General features: G+C 63.2%; 2 protein-coding genes across 4 annotated transcripts in view; one reads left to right on the forward strand and one right to left on the reverse strand.

The window, feature by feature from the left end:
* Window positions 1-13,846, forward strand: part of SLC5A10 (solute carrier family 5 member 10) — a 55,262-nt gene that overhangs the window by 14,279 nt on the left and 27,137 nt on the right. For all 3 annotated transcript variants that reach the window (XM_029211650.1, XM_029211651.1, XM_029211652.1), the window contains one exon: window positions 1,787-1,922. In XM_029211650.1, coding sequence (XP_029067483.1) covers window positions 1,787-1,922 — 136 coding nt within the window. The remainder of the gene's footprint in view (window positions 1-1,786; window positions 1,923-13,846) is intronic.
* FAM83G (family with sequence similarity 83 member G) overlaps window positions 1-13,846 on the reverse strand; it is a 29,805-nt gene that overhangs the window by 4,142 nt on the left and 11,817 nt on the right. The window contains exons 2-4 of the mRNA XM_029211667.1: window positions 11,311-11,478; window positions 4,276-4,400; window positions 2,367-3,597 (exon numbers count right to left, since the gene is read on the reverse strand). Of these exons, the coding sequence (XP_029067500.1) occupies window positions 2,367-3,597; window positions 4,276-4,400; window positions 11,311-11,478 (1,524 nt within the window). The remainder of the gene's footprint in view (window positions 1-2,366; window positions 3,598-4,275; window positions 4,401-11,310; window positions 11,479-13,846) is intronic.

The following is a 13,846-nucleotide window of genomic DNA, read 5'->3' on the forward strand; positions in this document are numbered from 1 at the left end:
GTGGGACTGCGCTCCACAGTAAGTGCGAGTAGGCACACCTCCAAGGACATGCCTTCGCTTCTGGACCTTGAGGTGAATATTACAAACTGCTCAGGAGCCTAAATTTTGAGGGATAATCACCTCTGATCCAGAGCTCCTTTACAGGAGTACAATTTTCATCTCATTTTCTCTGAGACACTTAGGTGGGCCTCTGAAGAAGCACACGACAGTTTCTCTTAAGGACCCTAAACACAAATGAGCATTGAGGGGCCTCTGAGATGGACACACGCAATTTTGGGCCTTTACAAAAACCACTTTTGTGAAAGCGGAGGGAGTTCGAGTACAGTGGTGGAAACAGGTTTCTCCTAAAACAAAGGCTGTTTCCACTCCTACCCCTGGCATGATGAGTCTGCATTTGTTCCGTTGGGTGTTAACTGTTCCCTAGGCGTCAGACATTAGATCAAGCGTGGCCCACTAGGCCCACGACTATTAAGTACTGACTGTCTTCAGCCAGGTAAGACCTCGGGGAAGATGGAGAAGACCACGTAGAGAAAGCATCTGAGGCCCTCTGACGGAGAGCAGGCTACAAGCCACTGTTTCCCAGAATGCCCTGGAGCCCCTCTGCTTTGATGTAAACCCAGGTTATTTTCTCCCGTTGATGAAAAGGTGCTGGAGGATGAGCCGGGGAGGGTGGAGTCTCCCAATGGACACCAAGGAATATTCTAGTGGATTCAGTGGGCTGCACCCTGAGAGCTTTGAAGATGACCCCATCCCTGCCTGATCTACCAGCAAAAAATCTGTTTTAGAGCTTGCCCTGCCCCGGCACCCTGTAATTAATGCTTCACCAAGAGCTGTGTCTAGAGGGAGATGCTAGGAGCTACCTGTCAAACCTGCGTGTTTGGAAAATAACTTAAAATCACAAAGAATTCCCACTTCTGGATCGCAGGAGGTGATTTAAACTGCAGAACAGCGAAGGAAAAATACTTGTATTTCAAAGTTATAGATTGCACAACTCTGTGAACATACTAAAAACCACGGAGGTGCACACTTTATGTGGCTGAGCTGTGCGGGAGTCACGTCTCAGTAAAGCTCTTTAAAGTCCCACATTCTTTTTTTAAAAACCACGGAGGTGTACACTTTATGTGGCTGAGCTGTGCGTGAATCACGTCTCAGTAAAGCTCTTTAAAGTCCCACATTCTTTTTTTAAAAAAGTAGAACCATGGTGTCAGAACTGGGAGGGATCTCAGATGCCATCAGTTCCAACTAACCCCCTCCCATTCTGCGTATCTGGAAGCTGAGGCCCAGGCAGGAGCTGCCTGAGGCTACATGACGAGTTGCCCTCGTGCTGCAGCTTCTAGCTCCTTCCATTACTGAAACGCAAGCTTCCCCAAACCCAGGTCCTAAAGCTCCAGACCTCTGCTGGGGACACGACACAGTTGGAACCAGCGTCTGCTCTTGGCACGTGCGTGAGCCTGCCAGCCTCTCGTGAGGGTGCAGGAGGTGGGGGGGGTGTCCCTGATAACCTACCCACCCAGGGTCTCCTCCCACCCTGACAACTGCCAGGGTGACGGGCTGGTCAGGACCAACACCTTCCCTCCTCGACAGATAGGGAGACTGAGTCCCCGGAGAGAACCTTGGCCCCAGGTGCTCAGACAACTGGCAGGGATGCTGTTGGGTGTCAGGGTGGGCGCGGTTGTCTCAGGCTGGTCTCGGGCTAGTGGGTCAGCACCTATCTCACACACTCCCTGAGGCCCAGGGGCGAGAAATCCCGAGGAGGCTGGGGCTCACTGCCTCCCCCTGCCCCCAGGTCATCGTGCAGCGGTCACTGTCCGCCAGGGACCTGAACCACGCCAAGGGGGGCTCCATCCTGGCCAGCTACCTCAAGATGCTGCCCATGGGCCTGATCATCATGCCGGGCATGATCAGCCGCGTGCTGTTCCCAGGTAGGACGGGCCCTGGGGGCTGGGCTGAGCTGCAGGGTGGAGAGGTCAAGGACAGAGGCAAGTTGTTTCCCGGCCTGGGGGAGCGGGGAGGGGAGTGGTCCCCAGGGCCACAGTCAAAGGGATCGACACGGAGGTGGCTTGACATAAGGTCCGGGCAAAGACTACCTACTGCTGTGTGATCTCAGGGTGTGAAGGAACATCTCTGTGCCGCCGCCATCTCCTCATCCACAAACTAGGGAGCAGACCACCCACATAACACCACACCCCTGAAACCTCTGGGTGTGTTGTGTGTTTCCTTTCGGATCCTGGTAGCTGGCTCAGGTTGCCTTTATGGGATGCTGGGTAATGACCTGGGGAGGCGGCTGCCCAGCAGACGGCACCTTTGGGTGCTCACGCGTTGGGGAGGGGCTCCCAGGACCCTGGTGCGCAGGGGCCCCGACCCACCTGTGCCTCCTTGTCTGCCAGGTGTGGGGCCTGCATCCTCAGAGCGCCTGCCTCTTCTCTCTCCTGACCCTGGGTCCACGAGGAGCCACCCAGGGGTCCACGGGTCATGTGGGGAGTGCTCAGATGTTGGCGGGGGGGCTGGGCTGACCCGTTGGCCACCTGCTCTGAGTGGCAACTCCGGAGGGCGGCCGAGCGCTCCATCACCTCAGAACACTCCTCTGACACGGATGAGGAGACCATCGAGGGCCGCTCGGGGCCAGGGCCACGGCCGGAGCTGCCTGAGAGGCTGTCCTGGTCACTGAGGGTCACGTAGTCGTCGTCGTCTTCCTCCTCCTCCCCCTCCAGCCCATTGGGGACCACCGGCCCCCCGCCGTCGGGGTCATCCTGGGTCATAGACAGCTGGTACTGAAGCGGGGCATGGCCTGGGCCTGCCGTCCTGGGGAGCCCGTGGTCCGTCCGGTTATGGGGTGCCTGCCCCTCTGGGGTTGCCAGGGCCCAGCCAACACCGCCGCCCTCCTGGGCAAGCAGGTCTGCCACTGGGACTGTGCGGGGCTTGGGCACAGGAGGCCGTGGCTCGGTGTCCCCCTGGGGGAGGCTGTTCTCGGCTGGGACCCCGTCCTGGGGGGATCTGGGTTGGGGGGCGGGGCTGGAGTCCTGGCTCTGCCTCCACATCTGGGTCCTGGCCTGGGATGTGTCCCGGATCTTGATGCGGTTCATCTGGCTGGGCTGGGGGTTCCAGATGTTGGGGTCGATGATGTTGATGTAGCCTAGGATGTCGCTGCCAGGTTCCGGGTCCGGCTCCACCCACGTGGGCAGGTATTCAAACATGTTGGCCCGTTCCAGGTTGAGCAGCCCCGGGTGGATGGGCAGGGGCGGCTCGGGGAGGTCTCCCGGCAGCTCGGCTAGGGCCGTGTCCCGCACCCCCAGGGTCCTGGAGGCCTCCTGCTGCTCGGAGGACAACTTGGCAATCTCGTCAGCACTCTTGGCCTTGACCAGCGCGTACTTGGGGTTGACAAGCTTCTTGGCCGTGGTGCCCGAGGGCACCTGCGGGACCACAGAGTGCAGCACGACGGGCTCGGGCTCGGGCTCCTTCTCCATGGGGATGTCCTTGAGGCTGACGCCGTGTGACGTGAGGTACAGCTCCTGGAACTGCCGGTCGAACATCTCCACCACCTGGCCCGACAGCACGGAGATCACGTTCCTGTCCGTCCTTGCAGCCGACCACGTGAAGCTGCAACAAAGGGCGGCAGCCTGGTCAGGCGCAGGGCCCAGGGCCCGGGAAGAGGCAGCAGCCCCCAGCCCCCCACCCCCGTGCACGCACAGGCCAGCGTCCATCAGACTGTGGCCACAGAAGGGATTAAAGAGAAGCGAGCAGGGGCAGAGGACGGGGCCCGACGGGGCCCGAGCCCCAGCGTCAGGCCCGGTGTGGGACCTCAGGCAGCGCCTGTGTGGCAAGCTCCTTGCGGGTGTGCAGCCTGGACAGCGGGGGTCGTCGGCACAGTGACTTGTGCCCACCCCGTGTGGCCGTGGATGGCCCCTGCCTTGCTGCCCCCTGCGTGGCAGGGCTGGCAGAGCTAGACCGCACCGTCCTCATCCTGGCCCCTCCCTGAGAGCAGCTCTCCAAGTGACCGCGCTGTGGGCCTGGGAGGACGCAGCCGGCCTGGCCCACAGCCCACCTCTGGCTGTTGACACCTCGAGGCAGGAACAACAGTCTCACGGATAAAAGCGTCGCTCTGCCTGCTTCCGAGACAGGTGGGCAGCGTGCGGGCATGCCCAGCCCCACTCACACCTCATCAGTCTGGGGACCAGTGAACTGGAATAACCGGGGTGTCACAAGGCAGGATTAAGGGCAGAAACCAGCTGGGAACTGGAGCCGCCCCTCCCCTGGCCCCCAGAAAGCCAGAGTCACCTGTAGGAGCCGCAGATGGCCCGGTCTCCATCCACGAACATGAACTTCTGGGCCAGGGCACCCTTGAACTTGGTGGCCGACCGCGTGAAGAATTCGGTCCCTCCGCTGCTCCGCACCCTGAGATTCTGTGTCGGGGGACAGGGGGCAGAGTTACACGACCCAGCACTGACCACCCTGCCCGGGCTCAGGGAGGGATTCGGGGGATCGCCGACGGGCCTGGGGAAAGGGGCGGTGCATGTGGGGACGCGCCGAGGTGGGAAGGGGTGGGAGGAGGGCGGGCGCTGGAGATGAAGGGCTGCAGGATGGTCTCGGTGTGGCCTGAAGGGGGTCCACAGGGCAGCCCAGCCGGATAGGCCCCGTGTGCGGGCCAGCTTGGAGAATGCTGCTGCAGGGTCCAGAGCAGGAGGGGGATGCAGACACATTTTAGGAAGGTCCGCCTGATGGCTGGGGGGGCTGTGCAGCTCGGGAAGGGGAGGGGGCTGCCCTGAGGGAATCTGGGTCTTGCACTTGGGCAGATCGGTGGCCTTGCCAGGACGGGTGACCAGCCGGGCCTCTTCCCCGGTCTCCCCCGCACCGCTGTCTCTCTGTCTCCCTAAGCCCTGCGAACTGTGGGCAGGGATCCCGGCAAACTCCCCTACTTCCCCGTGGGCCAGACCCCTGCCTGGGACCCAGGGGCAGTTCAGGGAATGGCCACATCCCTCCTCCCTGTGCTGGCGCTGTCGGCTCAGGAGCAGGGAAAGGCCCTGAGAAACCACGGAAGGGGAGCCGAGAGCCAGGAGGAGGCGGGGGGGGGGGGTGTCTCCCAGGCGTCATACGCACACCCCGCACGGCCCGTGTCAAGGCTGGGCCCCTCCTGCCTTTCTCTGGGCATCAGGGCTCTCCCTCTCTGCGCAAGCTTGTGGATGTGTGTGGGCCAGGGGCTGGCTCCCCTTTCATCAAGAGAGCTTCTCGTTCCGAGGGAGGGGCAGGTGGGAAAAGCCTGTGGTGGAGGGACCCCAGGATGGGCGGGGCAAGCCTGGCTGACCCCCAAGAGTCAAGGGGACGGCTGAGGGCACCCCAACGTAGACCCTCAGGGCAGGAAGCAGACTTGGGCTCAGGGGGTGCAAGCATCGCCCAGGCAGTGTGTTAGAAACGCAGGCTCGCAGCTGCCCCAGGTTCGACTCGGGGGGACTGGGGTCAGGAATTCCATTTTTAACATAAGCCCCAGTGATCTGACGCATGCCCAGGACAGAAACCCCTTGTAGGCCCCGGTGACGGGAGCCTCACTCCCTTCAGAGGGGTCTGTGCCTGCGGGGGGTGCTGGTCTGTTACATCTTCTGCGACATCCCCTAACCCTGACCCTCACCCACTCACCGGCCCCAGCTTATTAACTCGTTCACTGACCCCTGCCGAGGTCCCCAGCGCAGACACAGACATGACTGTGACACAGATCCCTCGTTGGGGGAGAGGGGGAAGCAGATAAGTAACGACCCCAGCTGTGGGGCGCCTCCCGGGAAGGCTGGCGTCTGGGCTGACGTGTGAAAGACAAGGAAGAGCGGGCCGGGTGGGAAGAGGACGCAGCACCCCAGACCCAGGACTACAAAGGCCTGATTCAGACATGGGAGGACTTTGGGGAAGGGGGGCGGGCAAAGGAGCCGGCACAGCGGGCCCAGACAGATGCCGAGGAAAGACCCTACGGCCGCTGAGGGGCCTGGTGGGGCCCGGGGGCAGTAGAGAGCCACAGAGGGCTTAGAGCAGGGAGTGAGGGGTCGGAGCCATCCAGTCCCGGCATCCAGCGGGGAATGTGCATGAAACACACAGGGAGCAGAGGAAGAGGACAGGAGGGGCTTCTGCACCTGAGGGATGTGAGTCCGGGCAGGGGCAGAGGGGAGAAAAGAGAGAACTGGAGGCCATCTCCGCTCCAGCCCACAGCCCTCAGTGCTCCTGCGCCCGTCCCGCCTGTGACAGGTCCCGGACCTTTCAGCCGGGGCAGCCTCAGGGCAGTACCCACAGAGGGTGAGGGGCAGGTCCCATGGATGCCCACCTGGCCGTGGGGCCCGGCCCAGAAAGCAGATAAGCCTCTGCTCCCAGGCTGGCTCCCCTGCCCGCCCTTCCCCAGGCTGCCTGTCTGCACACAGCCTGCACAGCAGGAAGCTGGCTGAGGCCCAGGACAATTAGTGTCTGTGACTGTACTGAATGCGCAGCACGCTTGGGGGCCGGAAGCCTGAGCAAAGATCCTGGGAGGCCTTCCCCTGTCACCTGTGCCCAACGGCAGCCCAGCTCTGCAGCTTCTGTGTATTCCTGGGTGACACCGCCCCGTGGGGCCTGGCCCAGATGAGGTAACGTCTCAGGAGCCAGGGCTCGGGTGAGCGGAGTTGGAGGATCCCACAAAGCCGCATTGTCTCTGAGCCTGGAACGCCCCTAGCAGAGCACGTGGCAGGCAGGGGGAGGACGAGTGGGGTGCCCTGGGCGAGTCCCCAGACCCTCTGGAGCCTCATTTCCTCACATGTGAGGGGTGCAGTGATCGCCCCTGAGGGGACGTCCGGGGAGGATGGCAGAGCTGCATCTGCCCCAAGCGTGTACAGGGCAGGCCGTGCTGGGCACGAGGGCTAGGTTAGCCTCAGCACCACACCCCACACCTCCATGGGGCCTCCTGTGCTCACACCGGGCTGGTGGGAGCTGGGGGGACAAGCCCAGGCCCCTACTGGAGCAGGTGGGTCGCTCTCGAGCTCTGGTCAAACAAGGCTCCAGTCCTGGTGCAAATGAACGCAACCTGGCCTCCTCACGCCTCGGGGTTCTCGTCTGTGAAATGGGCCTGCCCACCCCCGGCTTCAGGGCTGCTGTGAAGACTCAGTGCATCAGGGGAGGGGCCGGGAAGGGGCCCAGCACTCAGTGGCTGCTCCCTAAACTAGAGGGGACGAGGGGGCTGTGCCGTGCAGTGGGACGGGGGTGTGATCCCTGCCTCTCGGGGGGCTGGTGGGGGGCCAGTGAGGGACCGACATCGAGGACAGGAGAACATCTGGAATGGTGTGGACTCAGGCCCAGGGAGGCCAGGATTGTCGGCCGTATGCAATGGTCAGGCGGCTCGGGGAGAGGAGTGACCTGCCCCAGGGCCTCCCAGTGGACAGGGTCCGGCCCCTTGGGACTGAGGACAGCCTGCAGCTGCACCCTGGTGGCCCTTTCACCCTCCAGGGGTCTGCTGGCACCTTCTGGGCCGGAGGGAGAGTGGGGAGGCCCAGAGACCATCCTGAGCAGGCCTGAGCGGTGACAGCAAGATCAGGCCAGGTCAGGGACAGAGAGCCGTGTCTCCGTGTGCCAGCCAACCTCTGCTCTCTTCTAAACGGCCTGTTTCACTCTCTGTAATGGGGTAGGGAGACCAATACTCACCCTGGCCTCCCCCGGGCTGTTGTGAAGCTGAGATGGGAAGCAGCCTTGGGGGCAGGGGGCAGGGCAGGGCTTGGGGGCTCCTGGCTCTCCCCCTGGGCCAGGCCGCTTGGCTCTGTGACGTTCTGGGCCAGGTGGTTCTCTGTTAGCGGCTGTCCTGTGCATTGTACACCGTTGAACAGCATCCCTGGCCGCCACCCACCAGATGCCCGTAGTACCTTCGTAGTCACGGCCATTAAAAACACCTCTGGACGTTGCCAAACGTTCAGAGGCAGTGCCCTGAGTCCATTACAGAGCCAGGCCAGGCTCAGAGAAGGCAGGTCGGGAGAGGAGTAGTCCCGGGCACCAGATCGGAGCCAGTGCTGGCCTGTCTAGCATGAGCCGGAATCCTCACCCAGCGCCTTCCCGTGACCACACTGCCTGGGGATTCTTTGTTCATCAGAAATGGGTCCAGCCTTCGCCCGAGTGGCTGCTGGTTTTTCCAGTTCAGCTACCCAAAGCAGACTAGCTTTTCGGATCAGCCAGGCATCTCACAGCTCCGGTCCCGTGCTACGCTGTGAGCCTCGAGGCCTGCCTCCCACCGGCCCTGGGCATCCCTCGGCACCCAGTGTCACCCCCAGGTGTGGCCTGCCCCGGGCCCTGCGATGAGAGGGTTGGGTCATCTTCTCAAGGCCCGTTCCCGCGTGTAGTACGGGCACTCGTTCCCACGTTCCCTGCCTGGGGGAGTCGGGGCCCAGCTGAGCCGGCGGGTGGGGACGCTCGGGACAGCTGGGAACCTCGCGTCAGGGAGGTTCTGTCCTCCCGCCTCACCTGGAAACTGGGAGGGGACCCAAGCGATACTGCAGCTGTTTCCAGAATGTGTTGTGTGAGCTCAGGGGTTCAGGCTGGGGAGCTGCCCGGAGGGGGAGACTGGGGCGGGGGGGGGGTTCCCCAGCCAGACCACTGCTCAGAGAGGGAAGGGAAGCCCCCTGGCACTCAGACCAGAGCTGGGGGTTCACGGGAGGGGCCGCAGCTGCCCCACCTGCAGATAGGAAGGGAGTTCGTGACCGAGTGCCCTGCCCCCACGTAGCCTCCTTGACTCTTCACGGCAGCCCTGCCAAATAAATGACGATATTCCCATTTTTCAGACAAGAAGGCTGAGGCCCAGAACCTCAGTGTCTCTGCCTAAGGTTACAGTGCAGGGGCAGAGCTGGGGCTGAGGCCTGGCTCCTAGCGCCCAGCACCCCCTTGGTCACAAGTATGACCCCACCAGGCACAACCTACACCCTGGGCCCACATGACCTGAAGGCAGGTCGCTGCAGAGCTGGGCAGGGGCAGCGGACGCCGAGGGCGGGGCCAGGGATTACCAGCAAAGGAAGTGCTCCCGAGACAGGTCTGGGCCCAGCCTGCCTGCAGGCAGGGAGGCAGGCTCTAGACAAGGTGACACTTGGCCAGGACTGGGCCCACAGGAGCCTCTGGCCACCTGCCCAGGCTGGGAGTGGGCGGGCTCGGAGGCGAGAATGAGGTGGCCAGGGTCACACATTCCTTCCCATGAAGACGCCTGGCCGTCCCACAGCATCTGGCTCCTGGGCACGTCACCCTGTGGACCTGCCACCTTCCCCAGAGCAGGGAGGTGGCGAGAAGGGCAGGCTGGGCCAGAAACCCCCTCCATGCCCCGAGCTGTAGCCTCATCTCAAGCCCTCCGCCCTCCGCCCAGGGCCCGGAGTTTATAACTCTTGTTATTGCCGCAACCGTGTGCCTCTCCTTAGCTCAGAGCACTTTTACAGCCACTGTCTCCTCTGCTTTCATCCTCAAACAACCTGGTGAGGCGTCCTTGTGGTCACAAAGCCCTGGAGGCTCAGAGAGGTAGGCCCGGCGTCAGGGGGCTGGCAGCCAGGAAGCCTGTGCGGGCAGCACCGGGGCGGCCCCGCTGTTAGATGCGGCCTCAGCCAGGGGCACTGGGCACCAAGGGTGTGTGGCCTCGTCTGTGCCAGCTTCCCATCACTGGCTTTTAGGTTCAGCCCCGACTTGGTGGAATGCCTCTGGGCAAGGCACAGGCTCCCTCAGGCCTCGGCTTTCCTGGGTGTCCCGTGGAAACCTGGTCTGGATGGCCTGCCCCTCTTGCCCCCCTTCCCGGGAGCTCCAGACCCTCCCAGGAGCCTGGCATCTAGGGTTTCCCCACTAAGGAGAGGCCTCTGGAGCGGCCACGCAGGGTTTGGATCCCCTCTCAGCACAGACAAGCCCCCTCCCTGCCTCTTCGTCCGCATGCGGGGGGATGCCTGCGGGCAGAGGGACGCGAGGTGTGCAGGGTCCCCACCGGGCGTGGGGCAGGGGCTCAGGGGGAGTGGGCCCGTCAGCCTCTTCCTGAGCACGGCAGAGGGCTGGATGGAGAGCCCTGAGTTTCTGTGATCCGCTGCCCGCACGGCTGAGGCCCCTGCAGTCACCTTTGAAAAGATGCCTCTTCCACACTCCGGGCCTCCCGGCCTGAGCCGTCTGCCCCGGGAGCTGGCTCTCGGTGCTAGTTACACGGCAGGCAGGGCAGCACAGCGGGCGAGCACGGGGCTGGGGGTCAACCCACCGGAGAGGCCACATAAACATGTCCCAACAGCCAGAGACTCGCAGCCCAGAGAGCTCACACCCACTTGAAGGGTCTCAGCTGGGCTGGGCATCACTTGACAACGCCGACAACTGACAGGCCCGGGACCCCAGCCCCTTGTTAATTAACCAGGCTGGCGTTGCCCCGAGGAATTCTGACCTGTGCTCAGCCCGAGGGCTCGGTGCTGGGCCCCACCCCCCTTATCCTTCGCTTCCTAACGTTAAGTGACACCTCTGATCTGTAAAGTGGGACAGCTGCCTCCTCCCACCGGCTGCCGTGAGGGTACCTAAGTTAACCATGTCACGTGCCTGGGACGGGAGCTGTGGAAGCTATCGTTACGCATACTGATCTGTGCTCCGGGGCGCGAGCTGCACACAGTAGATAGCAAGCAATGGCTGGGCGGAAGGAGGGCTCCCTCCACTCGCAAGCAAGGCACCAAATGCCAGGGTGTCTGAGCAGAAGAGCCCAGTCACACGGGTCATCAGCCCCTCTGTTGGACCAGTGAGATCCCGGAGTCCAGAGAGGGGAGGTGACGTGCTCTAGGACACACAGCAAAGCAATGCTGAGAACCCAGGCCCAACCTGACAACTCCACCTCTGTCCCCAGTGTCCCTCCCTGGAAGGCCTTTTCTAGTCTGCTCACTCCTCAAGTCCATTTCAACTCTGCAGCCACCAAAGAAGCCCTCCCTGAACTCAGCCCAAGTGAGCTTCCTCTGTTGGAGCTGGATCCTAAAGCCCGTGTGTGGACATTTGACAGAAACAGATTTTGGTTTAAAACCAAGAAAGGACTTCCTGGGAGTTGGAGCTGTCCAGCTGGGGCTTGCTGCCAGAGCCAGGGGGTTGAGCACCCTGTCACTGGAGGTGAGCAAAGACAGAACCACTGCGGCACGGGCTGCTCTGAAACACTTGTGAGGGAGCACCTCACGTGGGCTTCAGCACCTGGTCACAGGTAGTGTCCTGTCCCCTAATACTGAAGCAGAGGCCGCGTGACCACTCGGTGGGCGGCTCTAGGACACTGAACTCTAGATTCCCAGATCCGGACCGACAAGGCAGGTGCTCCAAGTGTTTGTCAACCGACTGAGTGAGGAGCCGGCTCACCTTGAGGTGCCCCAGGTGCATGCGGGCCCGCTCACACATGTGCAGGAAGTACTTGACGTTACTCTCGTCCACGATGATGTACACGGCCACCTTCCTCTTGAAGCTGGCATCCAGCAGGTCCTTGAAGATGTCCACATCGGTGAACATGTCCATGACCACAGCGATCACCTGTGAGCAGGAAGGGAGACCGGGGCCGTCAGGGCACGCGGCCGGGGAGACAGGTGCCTCGCCAGGACGCCTGGCCCTCCCGCGCCCACCACCCTCTTCGGGTGCCCACCCTGGCCCTGCTCCCTGCGGCCTCGGGACTGGGAAGTGCCGGCTCTCCTGGCCCTGAAGCTGCAGGCGTAGGAAGGACGCTCATGGTACGAGATGCCCAGTGGGTGGCGCAGGCTGCGCTCTCCGGCGGCAGGGAATGGAGAGAGGCACAGTTCGTGGGCTGCTGTTTCCATAACACAAGACCATAGAAAACAAAACCCAGGCGAGGAATGTGTAGGGGAAGCTGCAGCAGGAGCGCGGGAGGAGTGGGAAGGGTGCGCGTCCTGAGATTTGAGCGTCTGCCCCCACCCCCAGCCCCCGGGCAGCCCTCGCCTCTGCCGGGGCTCAGGGCTTGTCCAGGAGCCCTGTTTCTATTCCTGGGTTGCATTCCCGAGCCGGGCAGGCCGCACCATGCCCTCCACCCGCTACACCAGGATGCTGAGATGGAGCAGATGTGTCCAGGGCAGGGAGGAAGGTAGAAGCTGGGGCCGCCCACCGAGGTCACCCCTGGGTCCCTGGACAGGCTCCCTCGCTGCCACCTCTCCTTCTGGTTTGGATACACCCCAGACCACTACATGTGCTCTTCTTGTCATCTGACCACACCTGGGCCACAACAGCTGCCCTCAGCCTGTGGATTGGCTCAGGGTGGGGCCCCAGAGGTCAGAGTACATCTACCCCAGCCCAGCCCAGCCACTGCCCAGCACGGGTGGTGATATGCCCAGGCCTGGTAGGCAAGGGCCCTGGCCTGAGCCAAGGCATGAGGAGGGAAGGGGCACACGTAGCCCAGGGACAGGGGGTGCGGTAGTCAGCGGGCTCAGTGGCCGGCAGGCCCTGGCCCTCAGTCTCGCTTCTCCCCTCCCCTCCCCGTCCCACTGGGCAGCAAAGGGGAACACAGCAGACCAGGGCCCAACGCTGCTGACCCGAACAGACGTCCAGCCCTCCCACCCGCCAGAGCCGGCGCCAGGGCCCCATCCTGGGTCTGAGAACCCCCTAGAGGAGCCCTACCCAGAGAGGCGGGTAGGGGTCATGCGCTGGGCCACAAAGCAAGCTGGGGACAGTCAGGCTAGAACCCACCCAGGCCCGCCAGGGAGCCAGGGTTACCCCCACCCCTGCTAGGAGTGTGACCTGGCAGGTGGCCTGGGGCTTGCCAGGGACGTGCCTGCACACTCCCGTGAGCTCACCCAGCTGGCCCTTGCAGGTCCCTCTGGGCTCCCCCTGGGCCCCGGGCCCCTGCTGACGCTGGTCACACATCTGGCACCAAAGCCAGTACTTCTGGGGGCTCCTCCCTGCCCTGCCCTCCACGGACGGGGTCTCTGTGTGACCCTGAGCAGACACCTAGCTTTTCCAGGCCCAACTTTCTCACGTGGGACCAGCCAGGACTCCCCGGTGCTGAGGCCCAGGGTCTTCTGTGACCCCTGGGGAAAAATAGCTCACTGTCTGAGTCTCTGAGGGATGTTTCAGGCAGGGCAGGGGGAGCAGGTATAGTCTGTGCAGGGCCTGCGGTGGCACAGGGGCCGCAGGGAGGTGGACGGCAGCACCAGGGGAGGGGGTATGCTCTCTGACCCCAAATCGGCCGGGTCTTGAGAGGAAGTGAGCTCCATGTCCCAGGACGTGTGCAAAGGCCAGAGCTTGCTTGAGGGGGTGGACGAGAGGACAGATGAGACACGGTATCAGAGCTGGTGGGCTCACAACGCCCTTGGGCTCCACCGGTCGAGGGTGACGGGACCCCGAGGTGGGGGAGGGGTGACAGCAGGGACCCTCTTGTCTGGACCTCACAGGCCTACAGCCACTCCAGCCCTCCTGCAGGCCACAGCCTCACGTGCCAGCCTGGAGACGGCTCAGCTGACACAATTCTCCTGGGAGCAGGTCTGGTTCCAGGCTCTGCCCACCGTGGCAGACAGGGACTTGCCCTGGGCCGGGGCTGGGGGACGTGCCCCAGCGAGACCCGCCCCATGTGAGCCTTCCCTGCGGTGCCCAGGCAGGCAGGGTGCCCAGCCCAGGCCGCCTGCTGTCGGGCTGGGACTGCCGGGGCCTGCCCCCCACAGTGGAGCCCCACAGGGTCCCAGGCATTGGGCTCGGTGCTGAGGGTCAGAGGAGGGCTTGTACAGGTGCCAGCTGAGCTGGGGCAGGAGGGGGCTTGGTGCTCCCAGGGGGGCCCCCGCGGCTTGTCCACGGGTGCCACAGGGTCTCTTAGAGGCCTCGAGCCCTGCGTGCCCGTCCCCGGGGCCAGAGACTCCAGACTAGAACCCAGGGCCCTGCGCCCGGCCCGCAGAGCCTTGCG

The sequence above is a fragment of the Monodon monoceros genome, unplaced genomic scaffold (assembly GCF_005190385.1).
Source record: "Monodon monoceros isolate NGI ecotype Baffin Bay Population unplaced genomic scaffold, NGI_Narwhal_1 Super_Scaffold_9, whole genome shotgun sequence".
Taxonomy (NCBI): domain Eukaryota; kingdom Metazoa; phylum Chordata; class Mammalia; order Artiodactyla; family Monodontidae; genus Monodon; species Monodon monoceros.